Below are 27,934 nucleotides of genomic sequence, written 5' to 3'. Positions count from 1 at the left end.
ATACAGTAGAATACAGTATATACATATGAAATGAGTAAAGCGGTGTGTAAACATTAGTAAAGTGACTAGTGTTCCATTTATTAAAGTGACCAGTGATTCCATGTCTATGTACATAGGGCTGCGGCCTCTAAGGTGCAAGGTTGAGTAACCAAGTGGTAGCCGGATAGTGATGGATATTTAACAGTCTGATGGCATTGAGATAGAAGCTGTTTTTCAGTGTCTCGGTCCCAGCTTTGACGCACCTGTACTGACCTCGCCTTCTGAATGATAACGGGGTGAACAGGCCTTGGCTCGGCTGGTTGATGTCCTTGATGTTTTTTGGCATTCCTGGCCACAGTCATGGGTGATCAGGGAGTACAGGAGGGTGCTGAGCACACACCCTTGTGGGGCCCTTGTGCTGAGGATCAGCATAGTGGAGGTGTTGTACCTACCTACCTACCTACCTACCTTCACCACCTGGTGGTGGCTCATCAGGAATTCCAGGACCCAGTTGCAAAGGGCAGGGTTAGTCTGGGATCAAGACATCGGTGTCCACGACGTGGCTTGTTTTCCCTTTGTAATCCGTGATTGTCTGTAGACCCTGCCACATACGTCTCGTGTCTGAGCCGTTGAATTGCGACTATACTTTCTCTGTACTGAAGTTTTACATGTTTGATTGCCTTACTGAGTGAATAACTACACTTTGCTGTGGTTAAATACGGTGGTTTGCTCTTTCAGTTTTGTGTGAATGCTGCAACGATTTTTGGTTTGGGTAGGTTATAATAGTCACAGTGGGAACCATATCCCCTTTCCACTTCCTGATGATTTCAGTCACTGTGTCCGTGTATATGTCAGTGTTATTCTCAGAGGCAACCTGGAACATATGTGACCCGTTTCAGGAAACTAGGCGTATGTCACGGGTCACTACTTCACAGGAGAGCCATTTGAACCAACAGCTGTTTTAGAGAACTCTGGTCTGAGTGTGCCAGAGTGCAGAATAACTGATGATTTTACGAACGCTCAACACCGGTTGAATATGACCGGTGTCAGTAAACGTCAGCAAAAACGCATAATTCAATTTTTGCCAGGAGCACAGTAAGTCACCAACGCTCTGGATAACATGAAAACAGCCTAACCAGCTCTTCTTGGGAGAGTAAAATGGTCAGAGTTTGGGTGGGGGCTAAAGTTTAAGATTATTATTATGGCATTGCACACGGTTAGTGTGAACCAGAGTGACTTGACACAACAATGGGCCAAGCAACGGAAACGACACAGGACATCTTATTTAATGAAAGGGGTTGCAGTCTACCATGAAGCATTCATCTATGTATACGGGTAAGAGTCTAGCTACAGTTTCAGTTATTATACGTTAGCTAGCTATCTGACATTAGATGGCTGGCTCGCTAGCTAACATTATGTTTATGATCTGTGTGTAGTAATGTTATCTCAAAATGCCATTTCGCATTGCTAGTTATAGCCTAATGTTAGCTAGCTAACTAGCTAACATTGAACCTATTTGGTTAACTTTAGCTAACTATGATAATCGGTTTGTATTGCTAGTACTCTATGGATTAGGATTATGGTTCATTGTTTAGCTAGCTACATGTCTAAATAAAATACCCCAAGTTAAAGCTTACTGTTAGGTAGCTAGCTGACATTAGATGGCTGGCTCGCTAGCTAACATTATGTTTATGATCTGTGTGTAGTAATGTTATTTCAGAATGCCATTTCGCATTGCTAATTATGTCCTAATGTTAGCTAGCAAACTAGCTAACATTGAACCTATTTGGTTAACTTTAGCTAGCTATGACAATCGGCTTGTATGGCTAGTACTCTATGGATTAAGATAATGGTTTATTGTTTAGCTAGCATGTCTAAACAAGACTCCATTTCGTCAGATGATTACATGACCCATCAAGTTAGCCAGGTGTGTCTGACGGTGATTACGGCTATCTATGAATAATAATGTCAAAATATTTGTATCTGGAATTTGTCTTTCAGCATCAGTAGAACACGCTTGACTCTCCTCCACCAGTCACACAAGGAGAGTGGTCTAATGCTTCCCATCATAAAGAGAGCTGGCCCAAGCAAGCACAGGTTACACCTGAATCATGAGGACTTGTAGCGAGTGGTGAACTTCATCATCAACTACGCAGAGGATAATTCAATAGTATTACCAGGATGCCACCCGGGACACAAACACTTTGGTGGAAAGCTGCTGCCACCCCATTGTGACAAAAGCAGCAGTGTGGCGTCTCCACAAGTAATCGATGACAACACTTGGTAGGGAAAGCATAAACACGTTTTGATTATTTAATTGACCAACGTGATTGGCACTACTTTTATTGATCTCATATTATTTCTGTATTTTCCAGAGGTACGTGTAGATGGGCTATGTGTTATCATTTTAACTTCCAGTTTCCAAGATGATGTTTCTGTATGCAGTGCTGCTGCTCTGCACATTTGTAGGTAAGTGAGTGCTGCTGCTCTGCACATTTGTAAGTAAGTGAAACTTACCTGATAATGATGCATTAAAAACATTATATTACGTTTTACATTACATTTTCGTTTCATTAACTTACCTCGATGTTCTTTTGTTGTTTGCAGGTGCGCTATCCTTCTGACCCTATGCAGCAAAGTCCCATCTACTTTTTAACTCCTCGCACGTGTGGCTTGTTTGAGGACTGCTGTGAAGGAATACCACAACAAGTCAACAACTTGATTGATGAAGGCATGTCATCAAGCAAAGGCAGTAGTGCAGTTATCAACTACATGGACCATTTCTTCACCAACTACGGATTTGGGGAAACACGTATGGACCTGAATTGTGGTAACTGCAGTGGCCAAAACAAGAACAAGTTTGTGCTCTGCTATTGTGCCTGGTGGACCATGCACAAACTCCGCCACAGTCGGACCTTCACTTCCTGATTACAGGCCACACCAAGTTTGCCCCCGACTGCTGCTTCGGTCTCATCAAGCAGTGCTTGAGATTGCTGGTGTTGTGAAGAACTGCTGGTTGGACTGGGGGATGGTACGGTGCTGATGGAAAGCTATGACTGGCACCAACACCTGACTCCGTACTTCAGGCCACTGCCACAGTTCAAACAGTTCATTTTTATTGCATTGTATGAGGTTTTTCTTCTTATCTAAACTTGGGAGGTGAATTGATGTTGTGCAAGGTTGTAATGTCTTAAATGTTTTTGTTATTTCCTTCGATGCTCTGGAGCCTGGTGTTGTTGTCGCCAAGGAGGTGTTCAGATTGTCGGGACCAGGTTTCAGCTACTGCACAACGCTGACATCCTTCCTCCCATAGACGGTCTGCCTGTACAAGCACCACCTGAACTGGACACAGCTAGACAAACTGATGTTTTTGAGAAGATCAGAGAATTTTGCGACGAAGAGGCTATGGATATCATATGCCCTGCACCAAAGTCGAGGGCCGGACAGAAACTGCTCTCCGAATATAGATTCCCTTGTTCATGCGTGGTTCGGACGGACCAGTCATCAGCGCTATCTGCAGTTCCTCTATTCAAATGACTCTCTAATCAAATCAAATTTTATTGGTCACAAACACATGGTTAGCAGATGTTAATGCGAGTGTAGCGAAATGCTCGTAACACATTGCTGCGACAATTTCTTTTTTTTATCCTGCTGCTCAGCCACTTTACCTCTAATAATTTAATCTGGACACTTTCTGTTTACCTGGAATTGTTCCTTATTGTAGGCTACTACTTTTACCACTTTTAGTCTTAATCTTACTACACTACTCAGTGTTTAGCACATGACCTCACATGTGAATCCTTAAAGAGATGGGTGACGCTGGCTTAAGAGGGTGTGAACAATGCTGAATGGGTTTAGACAAAGAAGAGCTCTCCAGTACGTACCAAAACATTCAAATGCCATTTTCTCAAAAGTGAGTATTGAAGTTTATCAACTTTCAAAGCAAAATTACTTTCGCATTGTTCCTCAAATGCAGTGAATGATACAGTGCCCTCCAAAATTATTCATCCCCCTTGGCTTTTTTCCTATTGTGTTGCATTACAACCTGTAATTTACATAGATTTTAATTTGGATTTTGTATACTGGACGTACACAAAATAGTCCAATTTGGTGAAGTGAAATGAAAAAAAGAACTTATTTCAAAAAATTAAATTTAAAAATGTAAAAACAGAAAAGTGGTGTGTGCATATGTATTCACCCCCTTTGCTATGAAGCCCCTAAATAAGATCTGGTGCAAACAATTACCTTCAGAAGTCACATAATTGGTTAAATAAAGTCCACCTGTGTGCAATCTAAGTGTCACATGATCTCAGTACATATACACCTGTTCTGAAAGGCCCCAGAGTCTGCAACACCACTAAGCAAGGGGCACCACCAAGCAAGCGTCACCATGAAGACCAAGGAGCTCTCCAAACAGGTCAGGGACAAAGTTGTGGAGAAGTACAGATCAAAGTTGGGTTATAAAAAATATCTGAAACTTTGAACATCCCACGGAGCACCATTAAATCCATTATTAAAAAATTGAAAGAATATGGCACCACAACAAACCTGCCAAGAGAGGGCCACCCACCAAAACTCATGGACCAGGCAAGGAGGGCATTAATCAGAGAAGCAACAAAGAGACCAAAGATAACCCTGATTGAGCTGCAAAGCTCCACAGCGGAGATTGGAGTATCTGTTCATAAGACCACTTTAAGCCATACACTCCACCGAGCTGGGCTTTATGGAAGGGTGGCTAGAAAAAAGCCATTGCTTAAAGAAAAAAATAAGCAAACACTTTCGGTGTTCGCCAAAAGGCATGTGGGAGACTCCCCAAATATATGGAAGAAGGTACTCTGGTCAGATGAGACTAAAATTGAGCTTTTGGCCATCAAGGAAAATGCTATGTCTGCCGCAAACCCAACTCCTCTCATCACCCCGAGAACACCATCCCCAGCATGGTGGTGGCAGCATCACGCTGTGGGGATGTTTTTCATCGGCAGGGACTGGGAAACTGGTCAGAATTTAAGGAATGATGGATGGCGCTAAATACAGGGAGATTCTTGAGGGAAACCTGTTTCAGTCTTCCAGAGATTTCAGACTGGGACAGAGATTCACCTTCCAGCAGGACAATGACCCTAAGCATACTGCTAAAGCAACACTCAAGTTGTTTAAGGGAATGGCCTAGTCAAAGCCCAGACCTCAATCCAATAGAGAATCTGTGGTATGACTTAAAGATTGCTGTGGAACCCATCCAACTTGAAGGAGCTGGAGCAGTTTTGCCTCGAAGAATGAGCAAAAATCTCAGTGTCTAGATGTGCCAAGCTAATAGAGACATACCCCAAGAGACTTGCAGCTGTAATAGCTGCAAAAGATGGCTGTACAAAGTATTGACTTTGTGGGGGTGAAAAAGTATTTTACATCTTCAAAGTGCTAGGCATATATATATATTTTAATTCCAGGTTGTAAGGCAACAAAATATGAAAAATGGCAAGGGGGGTGAATACTTTTGCAAGCCACTGTATACCATTCTGTAGCTCTGAGTCTCTACTTTTATCCAATGTAAAAACAAAAATATGTAAAAAAATCCAATTTTGCTACATAACACTGATTTGAGCCGGTCGGTCACATATCCCAATCTGCGTGGTCAAAACCATCTTGAAGCATGGATTCGGATTGGTCAGACCACCGTTGAATAGACCTTAGAATGGGTACTTCCTGTATGAGCTTCTGCCTATTGGGAGGAGCAAAATGGAGTCGTGATCTGATTTACCGAATGGAGGGCGGCGGAGGGCCTTGTAGTCATCCCAGAAGGGGGATTAACAATGGTTGAGAGTTTTTGAAGCGTGAGTCCAGTGGTTGTTCCAATAAAAGTTTTGTGATTATGCTGCGGTAATTTGTGGTTTAGAACGGTACCCTGCGTCACCACTTTATTGCTCCAGACCAGCGCAAGGGGGAGTTAGAGCATTGATTATGCTTTTGGGTCCTACTGTGTCACTAACTGACAATGAATGGGTGACATAAACCTAAATAGAAACTGATAATTGTGCACGGCTTCAGTATTACTTACTAAAACTGTTACACTAAGGTTTTTATTATTTTATTTTATTAGGATTATTTTGCTCTTACTGTAGTACTGTAGCCCACTCCCGACCGGTCACATTGTACAGCGCCTGGGTGGCGCAATGGTCTAAGACACTGCATAGCAGTGCAAGCTGTGTTGCTACAGATGCTGGTTCAATGCCCGTGCTGTCCTCGACTGGGAGACCCATGAGATGACAGTAGGTTTTTGGTTTCTCTTCCTCTAAAAACAGAAATAAATAATTCAAAATAACAAACTGGCTTCATTTACAAAGTAGTAACAATGTCTCACCCCATGTTCAAGAATGGCCTTTTTGTCACTCATTTTACATTATTTGAAAACAAAATCATCTCCAAAACATTGTTATTTTTAAACAAAGTAATTATTATTATTATTAATTTAGAATTATATAAAAGCGCTGCTCAAAAAAATAAAGGGAACACTTAAACAACACATCCTAGATCTGAATGACAGAAATAATCTTATTAAATACTTTTTTCTTTACATAGTTGAATGTGTTGACAACAAAATCACACAAAAATAATCAATGGAAATCCAATTTATCAACCAATGGAGGTCTGGATTTGGAGTCACACTCAAAATTAAAGTGGAAAACCACACTACAGGCTGATCCAACTTTGATGTAATGTCCTTAAAACAAGTCAAAATAAGGCTCAGTAGTGTGTGTGGCCTCCACGTGCCTGTATGACCTCCCTACAATGCCTGGGCATGCTCCTGATGAGGTGGCGGATGGTCTCCTGAGGGATCTCCTCCCAGACCTGGACTAAAGCATCCGCCAACTCCTGGACAGTCTGTGGTGTGACGTTGGTGGATGGAGCGAGACATGATGTCCCAGATGTGCTCAATTGGATTCAGGTCTGGGGAACGGGCGGGCCAGTCCATAGCATCAATGCCTTCCTCTTGCAGGAACTGCTGACACACTCCAGCCACATGAGGTCTAGCATTGTCTTGCATTAGGAGGAACCCAGGGCCAACCGCACCAGCATATGGTCTCACAAGGGGTCTGAGGATCTCATCTCGGTACCTAATGGCAGTCAGGCTACCTCTGGCGAGCACATGGAGGGCTGTGCGGCCCCCCAAAGAAATGCCACCCCACACCATGACTGACCCACCGCCAAACCGGTCATGCTGGAGGATGTTGCAGGCAGCAGAACGTTCTCCACGGCGTCTCCAGACTCTGTCACGTCTGTCACGTGCTCAGTGTGAACCTGCTTTCATCTGTGAAGAGCACAGGGCGCCAGTGCCGAATTTGCCAATCTTGGTGTTCTTTGGCAAATGCCAAACGTCCTGCACGGTGTTGGGCTGTAAGCACAACCCCTACCTGTGGACGTCGGGCCCTCATACCACCCTCATGGAGTCTGTTTCTGACCGTTTGAGCAGACACATGCACATTTGTGGCCTGCTGGAGGTAATTTTGCAGGGCTCTGGCAGTGCTCCTCCTGCTCCTCCTTGCACAAGGGCGGAGGTAGCGGTCCTGCTGCTGGGTTGTTGCCCTCCTACGGCCTCCTCCACGTCTCCTGATGTACTGGCCTGTCTCCTGGTAGCGCTTCCATGCTCTGGACACTACGCTGACAGACACAGCAAACCTTCTTGCCACAGCTCGCATTGATGTGCCATCCTGGATGAGCTGCACTACCTGAGCCACTTGTGTGGGTTGTAGACTCCGTCTCATGCTACCACTAGAGTGAAAGCACCGCCAGCATTCAAAAGTGACCAAAACATCATCCAGGAAGCATAGGAACTGAGAAGTGGTCTGTGGTCTCCACCTGCAGAACCACTCCTTTATTGGGGGTGTCTTGCTTATTGCCTATAATTTCCACCTGTTGTCTATTCCATTTGCACAACAGCATGTGAAATGTATTGTCAATCAGTGTTGCTTCCTAAGTGGACAGTTTGATTTCACAGAAGTGTGATTGACTTGGAGTTACATTGTGTTGTTTAAGTGTTCCCTTTATTTTTTGGAGCAGTATATTATTAACCCTGTTATTAGCAGGACAACGCACAATGCCTTGCAGTTCTCCAGCTGTATCCACTGAAAGCGCGCAAGGTTCAAGGCACGAGGGCAGGGGGCACGGGATGTGCTGCAGAGCCGCGCACAGAAGACAGAACTAGCCCATGGGGGGGGGGGGGGGGGGGGAGTTCACCCCCTTACCGGAGAGTTCACCCAGCCACACTAGGTAGCACTGAGCAAAACACTTTAACCCTTGTGTTGTCTTAAGGGTCAAAATGACCAGCCACTATGTTTAATAACAGCAGAGAAAACCCCCTAAATGAATATTTTTTCAACTTGAAATTTGATGACTTTTCCTAGAGTGCCCCCAATATTAGAAAAAGTGAAACATCGTCTTTGTTCATATTTCCATGAAAGCTGTACACCACCAGGGTACAAAGATTGTCTGAGGGTCCTTTTTGACCCGGCAGTTCGAAAATCATTTACACACCACAAAAACCACAAAGACACACACGCACACACACACACACACACACACACAAATTGAGATTGTGTGCTACTGATTGAACTCAGACAAAACTAAAACATGCTTGTGCATGTGCAGCATCTCCCCTCCACGACCCCACACATGACTCAAGTTCACAGACAAAATAAAAACAATTTCAGATTTCTTGAAAGCATTGTTTACTAATGAGGAATGCAGTCAGAGACTATAAATGTGCTGCAGATGACAGTCCCCCCAGTTCTCTCTTTGCTGAAGCCATGAGTGCACGTTTCAGTGCCCAGCAGGTCGTAGATCTGATTTTTTCAGATGTCCAGGAGGAACAGGAGAACAATGATTTTGAGGAGGAGGTATCTGAAGAACAAGATGGGGAAGAATACAGCCCAGAACACAATGCATCATCTTCAGATGAAGAAGAAATCCCCCAAGCTGAGAGACATTTTTGTCAAAGAACAGCAAAATAACATGGTCCTTGTCACCATATGACAACCAGGGCAGGATGTCAGCACAAAATGTCATAAGGATGACCCCAGGGCCCACAAGACATGCAGTTACCCTATGCCCAGGACATCGCCTCAACATTCTACTTGTTCATCACACAAGCCATCGAAAAAAAGTCATCCTGGAGATTACACATTTGGAGGGTTTACGTAAATATGGAGACAACTGGAAAAGGATGGATGAGATTGACCTGCGTGCCTACATAGGGCTGCTAATCTTAGTAGATGTGTATAGGTCCCGAGGCGAGGCTACATGTAGTCTCTAGGATGCAGAGAGCGGAAGGGCGATTTTTCGTGCCACGATGCCACTGAAAGTCTTTCACACTTTCTCAAGAATGCTACGATTTGATAACCGTGAGTCAAGACCTGCAAGACGTGTGAGAGATAGACTGCCGGTCATAAGAGAGGTCTTGGAGAAGTGGGTGGAGCATCTGTCATACCTCTACAACCCTGGGCCTGAAGTATCAGTGGATGAGCAACTGGTTCCATTCAGAGGTACATTTTATTTTCATATCTGTAATTTAAGTGATTTTCACAGTTCATTTTATTATGAATTTCTGTAATATCATTGATTTATGTGATTGTTTTCTGTGACACTGATACTAATTACTGATAGTAATCTCTTTTGTCAAAAGGTCGCTGTCCTTTCCGGCAGTATATGCCCAGCAAGCCAGCAAAGTATGGTATCAAGATATGGGTGGCATGTGAAGCACAATCCAACTACACTTGGAAGATGCAAGTCTACACAGGGAAGCCGACCAGTGGAGGCCCGGAGAAGAACCAGGGGATGCGGGTTGTGCTTGATGTGACAGATGAACTGAGGGGGCACAATGTCACATGTGACAATTTTTTCACCTCTTATGAACTCAGCCAGCCGCTTCTGAAGAGGAAGATCACCATGGTTGGCAGTTAGAAAGAACAAGCCTGAGCTCCTCCCTGCACTCCTCGCAATAAGGGGGAGAGAGGCCTTCTCATCAAAGTTTGCCTACACCCCCACCACCACTCTAGTTTCTTTCCTCCCAAAGAGGAACAAGAATGTGGTCCTCCTGAGCACACTGCACAAAATGGCTGAGATCAGTGATCGTGAGGACAGGAACCCAGCCATCATCCTGGACTACAACCACAACAATGGAGGCGTGTACAACCTGGACAAAGTGATTGGACCTTACAGCTGAAGGAGGATGACTGCCAGCTGGCCCCTGGTCATATTCCATAACATCATTGATGTGTCTTCTTACAGTGTCTTCGTGATATAGAACAAGATCAACCCTACCTGGATGCCTGATAAGCGGATCAAGAGGAGGGTGTTCCTGGAGCAGCTGGGAAAGGTACTTGTAAACCCACACATTCAAAGAAGGGAGCGCCTCCCCCGCACAGTAGCCTCTGCAGCGCTTGTGAAAGCTGTTCAGGGGGCTGAATCTTGTCCTGATCCACCTGAGGCTGCAGCTGGGGCAGGCAAGAGGAGGAGATGCCAATTCTGTCCCCTAAAGAAGGACTGTAAACAAATACTATGTGCTTGTACATGTGAGAAATGTGCGCACACATACTGTCCTACATGTGCTAATTAGAGTTGATTGATTTATGTTCGTCACGTTTTTGTTTTGAATCTTATTTATTGTTGTTTACACACCTTGTGGGTGGGGGCAATGGTTTAAAAAATGGGAGAAGACTAGTATTTTGTAGTTGAATTCCTCATTGTACTGTATATAAGAATATATCACTATCTTGCCAAAAAAGTTGAAGACTTATTGTTTCCCTTCAATAAAATGCATTCAAAACTACTTCTGCACATTTCTGATACTTTCTTAGGCTATACAAGTGCTATATCTTGCTAAAAAATGTATGTTTACACCTATGCAGTACCTTTAATAATAATATGTATCACCAATCCGACCATGATTGGGAGTCCCATAGGTTGGCGCACAATTGGCCCAGCATTTCTCTCCCTCTAAAAACAGAAATAAATGTTTTGGCCTTTACAAATATTATTTTGGCCTTTATTCAGATTACAATCACTCACTTTTCTGTTTTTTTTTAATTTTTTTAAAATATATCCAAAATATTATATATTATCAAGTTGATGACACAGTAATATAGCGGCACCTACATAAAGCTGAGTGACTCACTCATTCATGACTTTGAATCAAAATAAATAAGTACCAACATCCTTTCTGATAGTCTTTAATAAAGAAATGTTTTGGTTATCCTGACCTGGATGGGGCCTCCCCAGTGGCGCAGCTGTCTAAATGCAAAATTCCAGAAAATGATGTCATGGCTTAGAAGCTTCTGATAGGCTAATTGACGTCATTTGAGTCAATTGAAGGTATACCAGTGGATGTATTTCAAGGCCTACCTTCAAACTCAGTACCTCTTTGCTTGACATCGTGGGAAAATCAAAAGAAATCAGCCAAGACCTCACAAAAAAATGGTAGACCTCCGCAAGTCTGGTTCATCCTTGGGAGCAATTTCCAAACGCCTGAAGGTACCACGTTCATCTGTACAAACAATAGTACGCAAGTATAAACACCATGGGACCACACAGCCGTCATACCGCTCAGGAAGGAAACACATTCTGTCTCCTAGAGATGAACGTACTTTGGTGCGAAAAGTGCAAATCAATCCCAGAACAACAGCAAAGGACCTTGTGAAGATGCTGGAGGAAACAGGTACAAAAGTATCTATATCCACAGTAAAATGAGTCCTATATCGACAAAACCTGAAAGGCCGCTCAGCACGGAAGAAGCCACTGCTCAAAAACCGCCATAAAAAGCCAGACTACGGTTTGCAACTGCACATGGGGACAAAGATCATACTTTTTGGAGAAATGTCCTCTGGTCTGATGAAACAAAAATATAACTGTTTGGCCATCATGACCATTGTTATGTTTGGAGGAAAAAGGGGGAGGCTTGCAAGCCGAAGAACACCATCCCAACCGTGAAGAACGGGGGTGGCAGCATCATGTTGTGGGGGTGCTTTGCTGCAGTAGGTGCTGGTGCACTTCACAAAATAGATGGCATCATGAGGTAGGAAAAGGATGTGGATATATTGAAGCAACATCTCAAGATGTCAGTCAGCAAGTTATAGCTTGGGCGCAAATGGGTCTTCCAAATGGACAATGACCCCAAGCATACTTCCAAAGTTGTGGCAAAATGCCTTAAGGAAAACAAAGTCAAGGTATTGGAGTGGCCATCACAAAGCCCAGACCTCAATCTCATAGAAAATGTGTGGGCAGAACTGAAAAAGTGTGTGCGAGCAAGGAGGCCTACAAACCTGACTCAGTTACACCAGCTCTGTCAGGAGGAATGGGGCAAAATTCACCCAACTTTTGTGGGAAGCTTGTGGAAGGCTACCCGAAACGTTTGACCCAAGTTAAACAATTTAAGGGCAATGCTAACAAACACTAATTGAGAGTAAGTAGACTTCTGACCCACTGGGAATGTGATGAAAGAAATAAAAGCTGAAATAAATAATTCTCTCTAGTATTATTCTGACATTTCACATTCTTAAAATAAAGTGGTGATCCTAACTGACCTAAGACAGGGAATTTGTACTAGGATTAAATGTCAGGAATAGTGAAAAACTAAGTTTAAAGGGCTAAGGTGTATGTAAACTTCTGGCTTCAACTGTACTATGTTCTTACAAAAAGTTTTTAAATTCTCTATTACAGACACTATTGAAGGCTATCAAATGCTTCTCAAAAATGTCCTCTGGTGGTCAAACTAGCACTAACTAGCATTAACCTGTTAGGGCTAGGGGGCAGTATTGACACGGCTGGATAAAAAAACATACCCGATTTAATCTGGTTACCACTCCTACCCAGTAACTAGAATATGCATATACTTATTACATATGGATAGAAAACACCCTAAATTTTCTAAAACTGTTTGAATGGTGTCTGTGAGTATAACAGAACTCATTTGGCAGGCAAAACCCTGAGACATTTTCTGACAGGAAGTGGATACCTGATGTGTTGTATTGCCTTTAAACCTATCCCATTGAAAAACACAGGGGCTGAGGAATATTTTGGCACTTCCTATTGCTTCCACTAGATGTCACCAGCCTTTACAAAGTGTTTTGATTCTTCTGGAGGGAGATCTGCCCGAACAAGAGCCATGGAACGATGATGTCCCATTAGACACCTGGCGCGCGAGTTCATGTTGGGTACCCTCGTTCCAATACGTTATAAAAGAGTATGCATTCGTCCACCTTGAATATTATTCATGTTCTGGTTAAAAAAGGCCCTAATGATTTATGCTATACAACGTTTGACATGTTTGAACGAACGTAAATATATTTTTTCCCCTCGTTCATGACGAGAAGTCCGGCTGGCTTAGATCATGTGCTAACAAGACGGAGATTTTTGGACATAAATGATGAGTTTTTTTGAACAAAACTACATTCGTTATGGACCTGTGATACCTGGAAGTGACATCTGATGAAGAGAATCAAAGGTAATGGATTATTTACATAGTATTTTCGATTTTAGATCTCCCCAACATGACGTCTAGTCTGTATCGCAACGCGTATTTTTCTGGGCGCAGTGCTCAGATTATTGCAAAGTGTGATTTCCCAGTAAGGTTATTTTTAAATCTGGCAAGTTGATTGCGTTCAAGAGATGTAAATCTATAATTCTTTAAATGACAATATAATATTTTACTAATGTTTTCTAATTTTAATTATTTAATTTGTGACGCTGACTTGACTGCCGGTTATTGGAGGGAAACGATTTCCTCAACATCAATGCCATAGTAAAACGCTGTTTTTGGATATAAATATGAACTTGATAGAACTAAAAATGCATGCATTGTCTAACATAATGTCCTAGGAGTGTCATCTGATGGAGATTGTAAAAGGTTAGTGCATCATTTTAGCTGGTTTTATGGTTTTGGTGACCCTGTCTTTGAATTGACAAAACATTACACACAACTCTTGTAAATGTACTGTCCTAACATACTCTAAATTTATGCTTTCGCCGTAAAACCTTTTTGAAATCGTAAAACGTGGTTAGATTAAGGAGATGTTTATCTTTCAAAGGGTGTAAAATAGTTGTATGTTTGAAAAATTTGAATTTTGACATTTATTTGGATTCAAATTTGCCGCTCTTGAAATGCACCTGCTGTTGATGGAGTGCACCACGGGTGGCACGCTAGCGTCCCACCTAGCCCATAGAGGTTAACAGTACCAGTGGTTTGCACTTAAATAACATGCCATAGAATTCTGCCTCACCACGGAAGCTGTCCTGCAGTACTTTTGCTGCAACTTTTACAGGACGAACCACTGTACTACAGGTAATGTGTTGAAAGGACTTTGGTAATGTTTTCCTCAAATTTGCTTTGTTAAAATCCTCAGCTACAAAAAGTCCAGTGTAGTTCCTTAAGGGCCGTTGTGGTATCAGCTTGAGTTGGAATATACACGGCTGTGACTATAACCGAAGAGAATTCTCTTGGGAGGTAACACGGTTGGCATTTGAGGTATTCTATGTCGTGTGAACAAAACGACTTGAGTTCCTGTACGTTATCACAATCACACCATGAGCAGTTAATCATGAATCATGCACCTCCGCCTTTCTTCTTACCAGAGAGTTCTTTATTCCTGTCTGCGCAATGTATTGAGAACCCAGCTGGCTGTATGGACAGGGACAGTATATCCGGAGAGAGCCATGATTCAGTGAAACAGAGTATGTTACAGTGCCTGATGTCTCTGGAAGGAGATCCTCGCCCTGAGCTCGTCTACTTTATTGTCAAGGGACTGAATGTTGGCGAGTAATATACTCTGAAGCGGTGGATGGTGTTCGCCTCCTGAGTCGGACTAGAAGTCCACTCTGAATACCTATTCTCCAGCTGGCGGGTCTTGGAGCAGCCTCTGGGATAAGTTAACCTCTATGGGCTATGTGGGACGCAAGCGTCCCACCCCTGGTACACCCTATCAACAACAGGTGAAATATCAAGAGCGCCAAATTTGAAAACAATTAAATGTCATAATTCAAATTTCTCAAACATACAACTATCTTACACCCTTTGAAAGATAAACATCTCCTTAATCTAACCACGTTGTCCGATTTCAAAAAGGCTTTACGGCGAAAGCATAAAGTTAGATTATGTTAGGAGAGTACATTGACAATAGCTGTGTGTAATGTTTTGTCAATTCAAAGACAGGCGTCACCAAAAGCAGAAAACCAGCTAAAATTATGCACTAACCTTTGACAATCTCCATCAGATGACACTACTAGGACATTATGTTAGACAATACATGCATTTTTTGTTCTATCAAGTTCATATTTATATCCAAAAACAGCGTTTTACTATGGCGTTGATGTTGAGGAAATCGTTTCCCTCCAATAACCGCCGGTCAATCAGCACAACAAATTAAATAATTACTATTCGAAAACATTGGTAAAATATTATATTGTCATTCAAAGAATTATAGATTTACATCTCTTGAACACAACCGGATTGCCAGAATTAAAAATAACCTTACTGGGAAATCACACTTTGCAATAATCTGAGCACTGCGCCCAGAAAAATACGCTTTGCGATACAGACTAACCGCCATGTTGGAGAGATCTAAAATCGAAAATACTATGTAAATAATCCATTACCTTTGATTCTCTTCATCAGATGTCACTTCCAGGAATCCCAGGTCCATAACAAATGTAGTTTTGTTCGAAAAAGCTCATAATTTATGTCCAAAAAGCTCCGTGTTGTTAGCACATGATCTATGCCCGCCGGACTTCTCTTCATGAACGAGGGGGAAAAAAATATTTACGTTCGTTCAAACATGTCAAACGTTGTATAGCATAAATCATTAGTGCGTTTTTTAACCAGAACATGAATAATATTCAAGGCGGACGATTGCATTCTCTTTTAAAACGTATTGGAACGAGCGTACCCAACATGAACTCGCGCGCCAGAGTCTAATCGGCCACCACCGTTCCAAGGCTCTTGTTCGGTCAGATCTCACAGTATAAGACTCAAAACACTTTGTAAAGACTGGTGACATCTAGTGGAAGCCATAGGAAGTGCTCAACGATTAATAAGCCCCTGTGTGTTTCAATGGCATAGGCTTAAAGGTAATTCAACACATCAGGTATCCACTTCCTGTCAGAATTTGTCTCAGGGTTTTGACTGCCATATGAGTTCTGTTATACTTACAGACACCATTCAAACAGTTTTAGAAAATTCAGAGTGTTTTCTATCCAAACCTGAACAATAATATGCATATTTTAGCTTCTGAGTTTGTGTAGGAGGCATTTAAAAATGGGCACATATTTTTTTCAAAATTCTCAATACTGCCCCCTAGCCCCAACAGGTTAAATTGCCCTGGGGGGTACGAACAAAGGATCCAATTCGTGAAGGTCATATTTCTGGTCGTAATGCTGGTGAGTTACCGCCGCTCTGATATCCAGCAGTTTTTTACAGCTGTATGTAATAACACACACTCACAAAAAAGAAACGTTCTGGGCTAACAATATAACAAATAACACACAAAAAAACGAAATACTGCAAAGTTGCTTAGGAGCTAGAAGCAGAGCTGCCATGTCTGTCGGCGCCATTTTGGAGCACAGTTCATTCCAGTTCAGAGAATTGAAGCTCTGTGCATATTGTCAGTATAAAGTGCAGTTCGCCAGTACTAGACATTGACTATGGTAGTACCAGTTTCAAGCATAGCTGCTTTTTAGGCATTAGAATGCTTGGAGATGAAACTATGAAAAATAAAGTGTCCTAGCAATGATAATTTGAGAGCAAAGCTAATGTTTATTTCTTAAATTGAAGCGGTAAAAAACCTTTGATTATTCATAATTGTTTGTTTATTTTATAAAGTGTGTGGTATTTTTTTACATTTTATTATCAGTTTTTGATATGGAACTTTGTATTGTACTGTGAAACTGCTTGAGGTGTTAATTCCATATGTCAACCAGCCTGTTTAGCTTGTCCTTTAATCCATGATGCCTTTGTTTTATGGTCTTTGATAATATTTGATCTATTTTGTTGAAATTATCGTTTTTTCATTTTATTGTAAGTGTGTTCAATTTAATATTGTAACTTTAATTGATTGTATGAATATTGATTCCATTAACTTTATTATTTTTATTAAGACATTTTTTGAATGTATGAACTAGGTTATAGGCCTGTTGAGCTGATCTGGCCTTCCCTGTAGCTCAGTTGGTAGAGCATGGTGTTTGCAACGCCAGGGTTGTGGGTTCGATTCCCACGGGGGGCCAAGTACGAAGAAGAAAAAAAAAAATGTATGAAATGAAAAAAATGAAATGTATGCATTCACTACTGTAAGTCGCTCTGGATAAGAGCATCTGCTAAATGACTAAAATGTAAATGTAATATGAGGAAAATAGGCAAGGTGTTAAAGGCATGTGTACAGATCCTTGACCTTCCGGAGCTGACTGGTCAAGCTTTGTTTTTATTCTGACTTCTCTGTACTGAGCTTCTACTTCTGATCATTAAAGATATTCTGACTTGCAAGTACACACTCGGAAACAGGCCATTTTACCAGTGGTGGAAAAAGTACTCATTTGTCATACTTGAGTAAAAGGAAAGATACCTTAATAGAAAATGACTCAAGTAAAAATGAGTCACCCAGTAAATACTGCTTGAGTAAAAGTCTAAAAATATTTGGTTTTAAATATACTTAAGTATCAAAAGTAAATGGAATTGCTAAAATGTACTTAAGAACGAAAGTAAAAGTATAAATTATTTCAAATTCCTTATATTAAACCAGACGGCCCAATTATTTAATTTTTATTGATGATAGCCAACACTCAGACATAATTTACAAACAAAGCATTTGTGTTTAGTGAGTCCGCCAGATCAGAGGCAGTAGGGATGAACAGGGTCGCTCTCTTGATAGGCGTGTGAATTGGACTATTTTCTTGTCAAAATGTAACGAGTACTTTTGTGTGTCAGGGATAATAAATGGTGTAAAAAGTACATTATTTTATTTAGGAATGTAGTGAATTAAAAGTTGCCAAAAATAAAAATAGTAAAGTACAGATACCCCAAAACCTACTTAAGTAGTACTTTAAAGTGTTTTTACTTAAGTACTTTACACCACTGCATTTTACACAGTGTTACAGTTGGTTGTTTTCATGCACTTGCACACACTGTCCCCTTCCCAGATGTCGGATCTGGGTTGCATTACCAAATGACCCCCTCAAGGTCTTGCCTCACGCAATCACATTGGTAACAGTAGCCTCAATGCACAGAGAGAGAGAGGTGAGTGAGAGATGCCGAGACAGGAGCCTCATTCACCCACTGCATTCGGCACAGAGTGGGATTGGATGTGTCGATATACTGTTTCACAGACATAATATCTTAGAAAACGCTATCAGCATCCCGAGACCTTTTTCGGAGGTGGACAAATGCCCTGTCGGTCGGCTTTTCTCTTCCGGCGGTGCACTAGGTAATTACCTCGCGGTATTTGGTTGGTGTTGGTGGAGTTTAGGTTAGGTTTCTTGTTAGCTACTCCGTCTGAGCTGTTTTTTTTTCTCTTTATCAGCCTACTCCCAACACATGGAGAACCATATCAGCCCTCCCAGCTACCTGGGCCAGCCCCTTCCCCCTGTGGCCCCGTCAGGACGCTACTCGCCAACCCCCAAGAGCATGCTGGGAGAAGAAGTCACCAGGTAAGGCTAATTCGGTGCCTCCCCATTCTGCGTGTGTGCGCATGTGCATTCAGGTTTTTTGCTGTTGCTCAGTAGTGTATGATGAAGCGATAGAGAGGGCTGGAAGGCGGTAGAATGTTAGGATTATTGAAGGATGGGATGATCAATGGGGTATGGAAGGTGGATTGATGGAGGGAAGGAAGGAGGTTTGCAGAGGGGGATGGATGGAGGCAATAAGGAGCAGGGTTGGAGGGAAAGGCGTGGAGGAAGTGTGCGGCTAAAGGGACATGACTGACTTTCCCACCCATAACTCTAACCCTAAACTTAACCAAACCCCTAACCCTAGTCATGACCAATTAGGTAATTCACCATGGGTTTTCTAGTCAGTCATACCTCTTTAGTTTTCCCTGTGGGGGAATGGGTGACAGGGAGTCCCTGAGCATTTGCTACCCTTTTTTTCCCCCCTGGTACCATCCCCTCGGATAGACCAAAGCTCAGTCCGAAGCCAGTCTGATAGGACAAGAATTGATTGAAAATGTCTCCGAGGCCAGCCGGCCAGAAGCTGCAATCGCGTGCCACATTCCCCCGGTGAGAGTTCTGTCTCCTCCCTATCTCCCGTCACTCTCCCTAGCTCTCTCCCTCCATCGCTCTCACTAGCTCACCATTCCTCTCTCGCTAGCTCTCTTTCTCGCTAACCAAGTTTCCATCCAGTTCTTATGCGAGTAAAGTCATATAAAAAATAATCACGACAGCTGTGATGGAAACAGGAAGGTTCGGTGCAATTTTATAAATGCAGACAATTTGTTTGTTCAACGTGGTGGGATCTTTTTGTGTCTGTAAATTAATAATGCGCGAAATAGCGGTGGAAACGCCTTGATGCGCAAAATATTGATATAATATCGAAGTAAACTTGGAGTAACGCGATCATATGGTGTATACAGTGGTTGCTCAACTAAAAGTTTTGCAATTATGCTGCGGGATTTAGAGGTAATTTGTGGTTTAGTACTTTACCCTGCGTCACTACTTCATTGCTCCAGACCAGTGCAAGGAGTTAGAGCATTGATTATGCTTTTGGGTCCCAAGGCGCTACTGTGTCTATAACTGACAATGAATAGGTGACATAAACCAAATAGAAACGGATAATTGTGCACTTAGACTACAATTATGGTGTGGAAATCTTAGGTTTATTTTGCTCTTACTATAGTACTGTAGCCAACTCCCGACTGGTCATGTTGAAACAGCGGTCTAAGACACTGCATCGGAGTGCAAATTGCTTTGCTACAGATACTGGTTCGATACCCGTGCCGGCCGCGACCGGGAGACCCATGAGGCGACGGTGGGATTTTGGTTTCTCTCCATCTAAAAACAGAAATAAATCATTCTAAATAACAAACTGGCTTTATTTACAAATTAGTAAGAATGTCTCACCCCATGTTCATGAATGGCATTTTTCTCACTCACTTTAGGTTATTTGAAAACTAAATCATCTCCAAAATAGTTATTTTTTTAAACAAAGCAGTTATTATTCTTATTAATTAATTTAGAGTTATATAAAAGCCCATAGATATTCTCACAGATCAGATATGCCCAAACAAAAATGCCCCTTAAATATTAATTTAGAATTTAGAATCCTCTAAATCTAATTGGCTGAGAGTCACGTCATTGAAAATATATTTTCCGATATACTGTAGGCCTACTGTAGGCGACATGAGTCTCACTAGTGTTGAGTAATAGGATTTTAAGCAATAGCCTACCCGCTGTGGTCAACTATTTCAGCACCGTTTTGCGCTGCTCTGAGACAAGCATGGGGACTGGTCTTGAAAAATCAATGAGATTTTTATTTTCACTGAATCTCTGTTTGGGTATTGGTTAGATTACAATTAGGATGTGGTAATGTTATGCTCTTAGTACTGTAGCCTACTCCCGACCGTCACGTTGTACAGGGCCATATTTTCCTTTCCATCCTAACAGAAGCCCTGAGGGTTTCGGTTTTTTTTTGGAATAGAAACACCATAATATCAATCAAATTAATTAAGCTACATTTCTTAAAATCAATCCCATATACAATGTTCCATTTGTAAAGGGTTTATTAACCTCTCTAGGGTCGGCGGGACGAAATCGTCCCACCTACTCAACAGCCAGTTGAATCCTGTGGCGCGTTATTCAAATACCTTAGAAATGCTATTACTTCAATTTCTCAAACATATGACTATTTTACACCATTTTAAAGACAACACTCTCGTTAATCTAACCACACTGTCCGATTTCAAAAAGGCTTTACAACGAAAACAAAACATTAGATTATGTCAGCAGAGTACCCAGCCAGAAATAATCAGACACCCATTTTTCAAGCTAGCATATAATGTCACATAAACCCAAACCACAGCTAAATGCAGCACTAACCTTTGATGATCTTCATCAGATGACAACCCTAGGACATTATGTTATACAATACATGCATGTTTTGTTCAATCAAGTTCATATTTATATCAAAAACCAGCTTTTTACATTAGCATGTGACGTTCAGAACTAGCATACCCCCCGCAAACTTCCGGTGAATTTACTAAATTACTCACGATAAACGTTCACAAAAAACATAACAATTATTTTAAGAATTATAGATACAGAACTCCTCTATGCACTCGCTATGTCCGACTTTAAAATAGCTTTTCGGTGAAAGCACATTTTGCAATATTCTAAGTAGATATCCCGGCATCACAGGGCTAGCTATTTAGACACCCACCAAGTTTAGCCCTCACCAAAGTCAGATTTACTATAAGAAAATTTTTATTACCTTTGCTGTTCTTCGTCAGAATGCACTCCCAGGTTAGAACCTGTAAGTAAGCATTACACTGTTATATTTGGCGCACATGACAAATATCACATTCCTGTAAAGCTTAGAGAAGATCTAATGTTAAATAATGTTGAAGTAATATGGCTACAGGTTCAAATGCCTTAACTAAAGCCCATTCTTGTGGGAAGCTGCTATAGACCACCAAGTGCTAACAGTCAGTATCTGGATAATATGTGTGAAATGCTTGATAATGTATGTGTCGTGTCTTTGGGGGTACCATTAAACTGAAGATATGTTTATCAATTAGCTCCCTGTAATTATTATCACGCGATTAAACTGATTAATCGTTTAATTGTAATTAACTAGGAGGTCGGGGCACCAAGGAGAATATTCAGATTACAAAGCTATAATTTTCTTAATATAACTTTCCTATACTATAATATTATATTCTATTATAGTATAGGCCGATTATCTCCTAGTTTAAATGGTGTATTTACCTCTAGTCCAGTCTCATTCCAAAACGTCGTAAATTGTTGTATCTGCACGAACCCAGTCTTTACTAAAATCATCCATACATCAATTGTCTTAAAATCATTTATTTACTACACTAAGTAATTAACAGAAAAACATACAAACAGTAATTATCGTCAACAAAGGATTGGTATCGGAATGTGCCCTTGTGGGCTAAACAGGCTGGTCGGCCTGTTGAACAATGGGTCATAAATGGTCAGCTGAGAAGTTTACACAGAGTTCATTAACAATTGACAATTGAAGGCTCACTCATTCGGGAACAATTGCAATCAATATATATATTTACGCTCATTGTGTCGTTCTGATTCTTGTTGGAGAGTAGTTCTGTTGGGGAGTTTTGTCCGCGTTCTCTCTCTCTCTCTCTCGGTTAGAATGGATCTTTCAGAGCGACATTCATTAATGTCGTCATAGAATGGTTGTTTCGTTGGTCTTCCCGTTCGATGATATAATTTACTTAGCTGCAGACTAATAATTAATATCAAAGACTTGTTCTTATTCTGTCGGTATCAATAGTCTAAAAGTTAACCACGTGGTATGGTTCACTTTCAGTAGAGTACTTGGATGGTCAAACCTCTGGCCATAGAGTGTAGGCCTGGTCTGGAGAAATGTAAATCAGGGAGTGTTTTATAGTGCCCATCGAACAGGCTGTTCAAATGACGCCTGGTCCTGTATGTGTCCCTGGGGCGTGCCTATGACTGAGTTAGATTTGGTTACAGAAATACAATTCTATCACATTACATCAGTACATAGCATCTCAATGTCTTACAAAAGCTTTATCCTTATTAATACATTCCATACACCCATATGAGGCAAGTCTTAAACTGAGTCTTTTATATAAACAGTTTTATGGTAATATGGCTCTATTGTCTCTTCTGAGTATCACAAAATTGTACCAAAAGAGGTCAACGTCATGACATACCCCCCCTGGTGGTTTGGATCTTGTTTATCCTGCAAGTTACAAATCAACATAAAATCATGACCACGTGATGTCCCATTGGTAGATCATCGTTGCAGTCCTCTCTGGTGGTTGAACTTGGTAGGCTCTCTGAAAGCGGAGCCGTCCACCACAAGGATGGGCAGTTGATGTCCGGTTGGTGATCGCCGTTGCGGTCTCCTCAATTGGTGTACCTTGGTAGGTTCCCTGGAAGCTGTAAAGTACCCCAGGAAGGGCCAGGGGATGTCCTGGTTGGTGATCGCCGTTGCGGTCCCTCCCTCTGGTGGTTTACCTTGGTAGTCTCTCTGACAGCGGGCATGCCGCCACAAGGATAGGCTGTGGGTGTCCGGATTTGGGGTCGCCGTTCCGGACCCGTCGTCCAGACTGGAAGATCTGGGCAGTAACTTAGGCAGATGTTAACAACGCACACACACACTCATGAAATATATATAATTACATTCATTCCCCAATGAGCGGCGTTGTGGCACTAAGTGATGTTTGTATGGGGACTTTGTTTATGGCTCTATCACTTCCTAAGTGTCAAAGGAACTGAACCGAAAAGGAATGAAAGCATAAACAAAACAAAAAAATACAAAATATAGTTCACACAAAAAAAATCATCTAATTGGACTGTATTCTATATACGTCCAATGTTCTGGCAAAATGATTATCATTGCATTGTCTCTAATGCCATATCTAGGGTTTTCCTACTTGGTGTGTTGCTTTGTCGCTATCCTAAGTTGATAACTATATGATAAGTCTACAGCTGTAATGCACTAGTTTTGGGCAGTCTACAGGTATGACCTACGGACTTCTGGGAAGAAAACTGGTGAGTGCTGTAGAGTCAAAGGCCTAGAAGTAAATGTTCAACTTTACTAAGGCTGGTATATTGCTTGGGCCCTTAAGTGGTCCTAGCATAAATCCTAATTGGATGTTCCGTTGTGCATGTGCGTTTATGCTTACACAAGCGCGCATGTCAAGGGAAGAAAACCAAGTATCCGGGCAGATTACAACTTGTTCAGAATGAGTCTGACGTAGTCAGGTAATTTTCAGGTCAATGCCTGGAGGTCAGTCAGAATTGGTGTCAAGGGAGTCTGTAGTAGTTTTCTACAAGTCACTGTCTTCCACTATTGTAGTGGCGATAGGTATGAAGTCTATTTCATAGCTATGTTATCCACGGAGGAGCTAACCTCACGACGGAAGTACTCTTTAAGTATTGGACCAGTCATACGTGGTGTGATCATGGTTCATGACTTCTAATAATTTTACTCCTGAATGGAGGGTCCTATTTATTAGTGACATGTGTGTTAACCATTGGAAGAGTGCACTGGAGATTCCCCTCCACGTGTTGCACTCTGAGTGACTCCTATGTCGCTATTATCAATAGCAATTTAACTTGTGAGGTTACTAATCCTCTTACTGAGTGTAGCTGGTATTGGTACTGGTACTCAAGGGGACCAGTTATCCTACCGATTTATTCTGAAATATTATCTACCGGAACACATGATTGGAGCATTTTACTAGTTGTATTGTAGTTGAACCTACGCATGGCAAAGAATGATTATTGTTGCCATTTGTTTTGGAGGTGGACAAGTCCACTGGACTTCCTTTACGACCAGTGTGGTACACCTCAGTACTATCTTAGATGTCTTCTAAGATAATCCCCGTCTAGGGGCCTGTCTGCTCCTCACTGTTCTCATAGGAGAGTTTACAACTAGATTTGATTTATGCTCTGGCGGCCTCGTACGGTGTTGTCCGTAGTCTCGACCCCCCCACCGGCCTCGATGAGGCTCATCATGGGTCTGGGCTACTATTCCCCCCTTTGTGCCTCGGGACCCCCCCACCAGCGGATGGTGTTGGTGTCCGATGCGCAAATGAAAAGGTCGGACCCTATGTACGAGTTGTCAGCGGCCGCGTTTTTATGAGAGTGGCTGTAACCTTTCAACCAAATCTCCTGGTGTTTGTGCTTCAAAACGCTCAGTGGCTGTCGAGGCATGTCAGTCACCACCGCGTCCGCGTGTGGCAACCTCTTCATTACCTGTGAACTGAGACGAGGGTATCGGTCTGTGATATCGCAAAGTGTTTCACAAGTGGGAGTCATCGGGTCAGTTGCTGGACTGACGCCATTAGTGTCATTGTAAGGGGTGACAGTCCCCAACAAAGCGGAAGGTGTATCATCGGAAGCAGAGTATACTCTGCGCATCAATGTTTTTCTTGCTGGGACGGCCGCAGTGCTTGCGGAAGTGTCCAAAGGGAAAGAAAAGTTCATCTCAACTACCGTATTACATGACTGCAAGGAGGAGGGAAGTTGCTTATTCACAGAGACAGCTGGCTCGAAATCATGAAAAGAATGGTCAATCAGGTTGGCTGATGGAATGTGTCGAGATATCGTACTATCTCCGTGGATCGGATTTTGTACCAAGAGGTTTCTAAACGTCTTTTTCTCAAGGGGTGCTTTCGACAGATACCCCTCGTGAAGGACTGCGTTGCAGCTAGCGTTAGGGGGAGACGGTGTGGTCAGTGGAGAAGGCACTGTGGCCTGTGACCATACCTGGTTGGTTTTCCAATCCATCAATGGGAGTAACCGATCCATCAAGTCTACTCCAAGTAGCAGGGTTACAGTTTCGAGGCTGGTAACATACACAGGGTGAACGAGCGATACGTCCTGGAAGTGTAGTTTCAGCATGACTCTCAATGTGAGAGGCGAGGTAGTCTGAGTGACCCCTCGAAGTTTAGTGTCGCATCGTTCCACTTTTAACCAACGTTTAGTTGGCTTCAAAGCCCTTTTGAGATCATCAAACAATGTTTGAGAGATGAGTGATATTGTCGCACCCGAATCAATTAGCGCATGACAAGCTAAGCAGTCCTCCAGGACTGTTTCCAGGTATGGCCGTTTAGATTCGTGGTTAGTGGACATATTCCCCACAAAGTGGAGTGGTCGTTCGCAACGACGTGATGTGCCATGTCTGTTCAAGATGGAAGCAGATTGACTTTTCTGATTTTGAGTGGGCTTGGCTTTAACGAAGCGTTTGACCTTTTTCTTCGCAACTTTTGTATCAGAGTCTATACACAGAGCCCGGGGGCTTGTTTCTTGATCAAGCGGGCCCTGGATAGGGTCTTGAATGAGAGCGGGAGAAATTTGAACTTTAACGTCCATGCTATGGGTGTTAATTCCTGCGGACCTGGTGTCCGGTAATTCCCCGTCTAGTCCTTGTGACTTATCTTTTACCCTTTTCTCAAATTGTTCTCGCTTAAGTTCTTCCCATAGTGGGACTTCTGGAGAACATTGGTCTACGTTTTGGTCGTCCTTCAACCCTTTGTTACCCTTGTGCTCTGACACTTTTTGTGGGTTGGGTGCAGGAACGTAGCGAACGGGTCGATTGTAGCGGTAGTCATGTTGATGGCTACGTACTTTACAGTTATTTCGACCGCGGAGGTAATTGGAATCATGGTTTCGTGGTAGAAACTGTTGTTGTGCGTCATCTCTAGACGCTCCAATACCTGATAATGCACCCTCTAACTGGAGTGAGTGCTCCTGGTTAAACTTCAAAACCGAGTGGTCAGGGCTCTTAGCGTTGTGAACTTTTGATGCCTCAAAAGCTGTGCTTGCAAGCTCTCTGAGTTGTAAGATAGGCAAGCCAACGTGGGCTGCAGGGCCCAAGTAGGTAATGAAGGTGGGATACATGTTCGACAGAAACATTTGTTTGAATGGTAACAGCTCTTCCATTCCTGTTTCTGTGAGTAGGCCAAAGTAAGCTGAACGAAGCCTATGATAGAAAGCTTGTGGGTGTTCGTTCCGAGCTTGTTTGACGGTGTTAGCCAGTGAGCTATCGTGTTTGCGAGTCGCAGAACCACTGAATTCTAATTTCAAAGCTGTGGCAAGTTTAGCATAGTCATTTAGCACGTGTTGCTGTTGTAGACGAATGAACCTCGTCACGTGTCTATTCGACGTTCGCTTCAACAGGTAAACCCTGTCAGAACCCGTAGCGTTCGGGTAGCCACCCAACGCGTCCTCTATGTCAGCTAGGAACGTCTCAGTATCGTTTGGCTGACCTGGAACGGGGTCAAAGGTGGGGAAATTCTTGACGAGTTTGTCAAGGTATTCTGCGCCAAGCGGGCGGAGAGGGTTGGCTTCATGCTGTGGAGAAATTGGGGCCGAAAGGCCAAGAGAAGAAGCCAAGCCTTGTTGTTGTTGGCCAAGAGGCGCCATATTACTCAGTGCCGAAGGGCCAAGAGGAGAAGACTGAGGGACACATGAGGGAGGCAAGGTCTGAAACCTATTGTCTTCACTCCTGTGAGTACAGGGCTCCGGTTGCTTGGATGGGAAGTCGCGCTGTAGAGCGTGACCATTCTGGATTTCCTCCAGATGGTACCTAAGGGTGGAATTCTGCTGCATTGCAGAGTCCACTTGAGCGCTTAGAGTACTGATTTTGGACACGTGAGTGTCACACCTGCTCCTTTCGATCTCAAACTTATCTGTCATGGTTTGCAGATAGAGGTCTTGAGTACGGAGCGAGAGATTCAGTGATGAGATTTCCTCTGCTTGCTTAGAAATCAATATTTCCAACCTCATCACCTGAGTTCTCTCATCATTCATTTGGTCAGCGACTTCAATAAGTTCTGCTGATTTATCATCCAACTTTGTCATTGTGTTCATTAACTGATCGTCTTTGGTCTGCAGCGCTTTGAGGAGCACCGTGTTATTTTGAGTAACATTCAACAAAACAGCATGCATGTTGTCAAGTTGAGCGCTCCTGTTTGTAGATAACTCTTCAGATTTATCTAGTTTGGCATGGACATCATCGTATTTAGTTTTGGCTAAATCGAGTTGTTCCTGTAGAAAACGATTTTGTTGAAGAGCTTGTGCTTGTTCATCGTCATACGTTTTTGCAATTACATTTAATTGTTCAGTTTTCGAACGCAGTTCCATAGCTAGCAGAATTTTCCCCTTTTCTGCATTTGTGATTGGTTTCCCGGTTCTCTCCACCTGTCCCTTTATGTCTACCGTTACCTGCTCGTGCTTCAGCTGTGCACTGCGGTATTGG

At 42.5% G+C, this 27,934-nt stretch overlaps 1 protein-coding gene across 32 annotated transcripts in view; it reads left to right on the top strand.

The window, feature by feature from the left end:
- Positions 1-27,934, top strand: part of LOC106568684 (discs large homolog 1-like protein) — a 338,585-nt gene that overhangs the window by 234,176 nt on the left and 76,475 nt on the right. For all 32 annotated transcript variants that reach the window (XM_014139222.3, XM_014139214.3, XM_014139211.3 and 29 more), the window contains one exon: positions 18,525-18,651. In XM_014139222.3, coding sequence (XP_013994697.2) covers positions 18,525-18,651 — 127 coding nt within the window. The remainder of the gene's footprint in view (positions 1-18,524; positions 18,652-27,934) is intronic.

The sequence above is a fragment of the Salmo salar genome, chromosome 14 (assembly GCF_965601325.2).
Source record: "Salmo salar chromosome 14, fSalSal1, whole genome shotgun sequence".
Taxonomy (NCBI): domain Eukaryota; kingdom Metazoa; phylum Chordata; class Actinopteri; order Salmoniformes; family Salmonidae; genus Salmo; species Salmo salar.
This window is presented reverse-complemented; position numbering and strand designations above follow the sequence as displayed.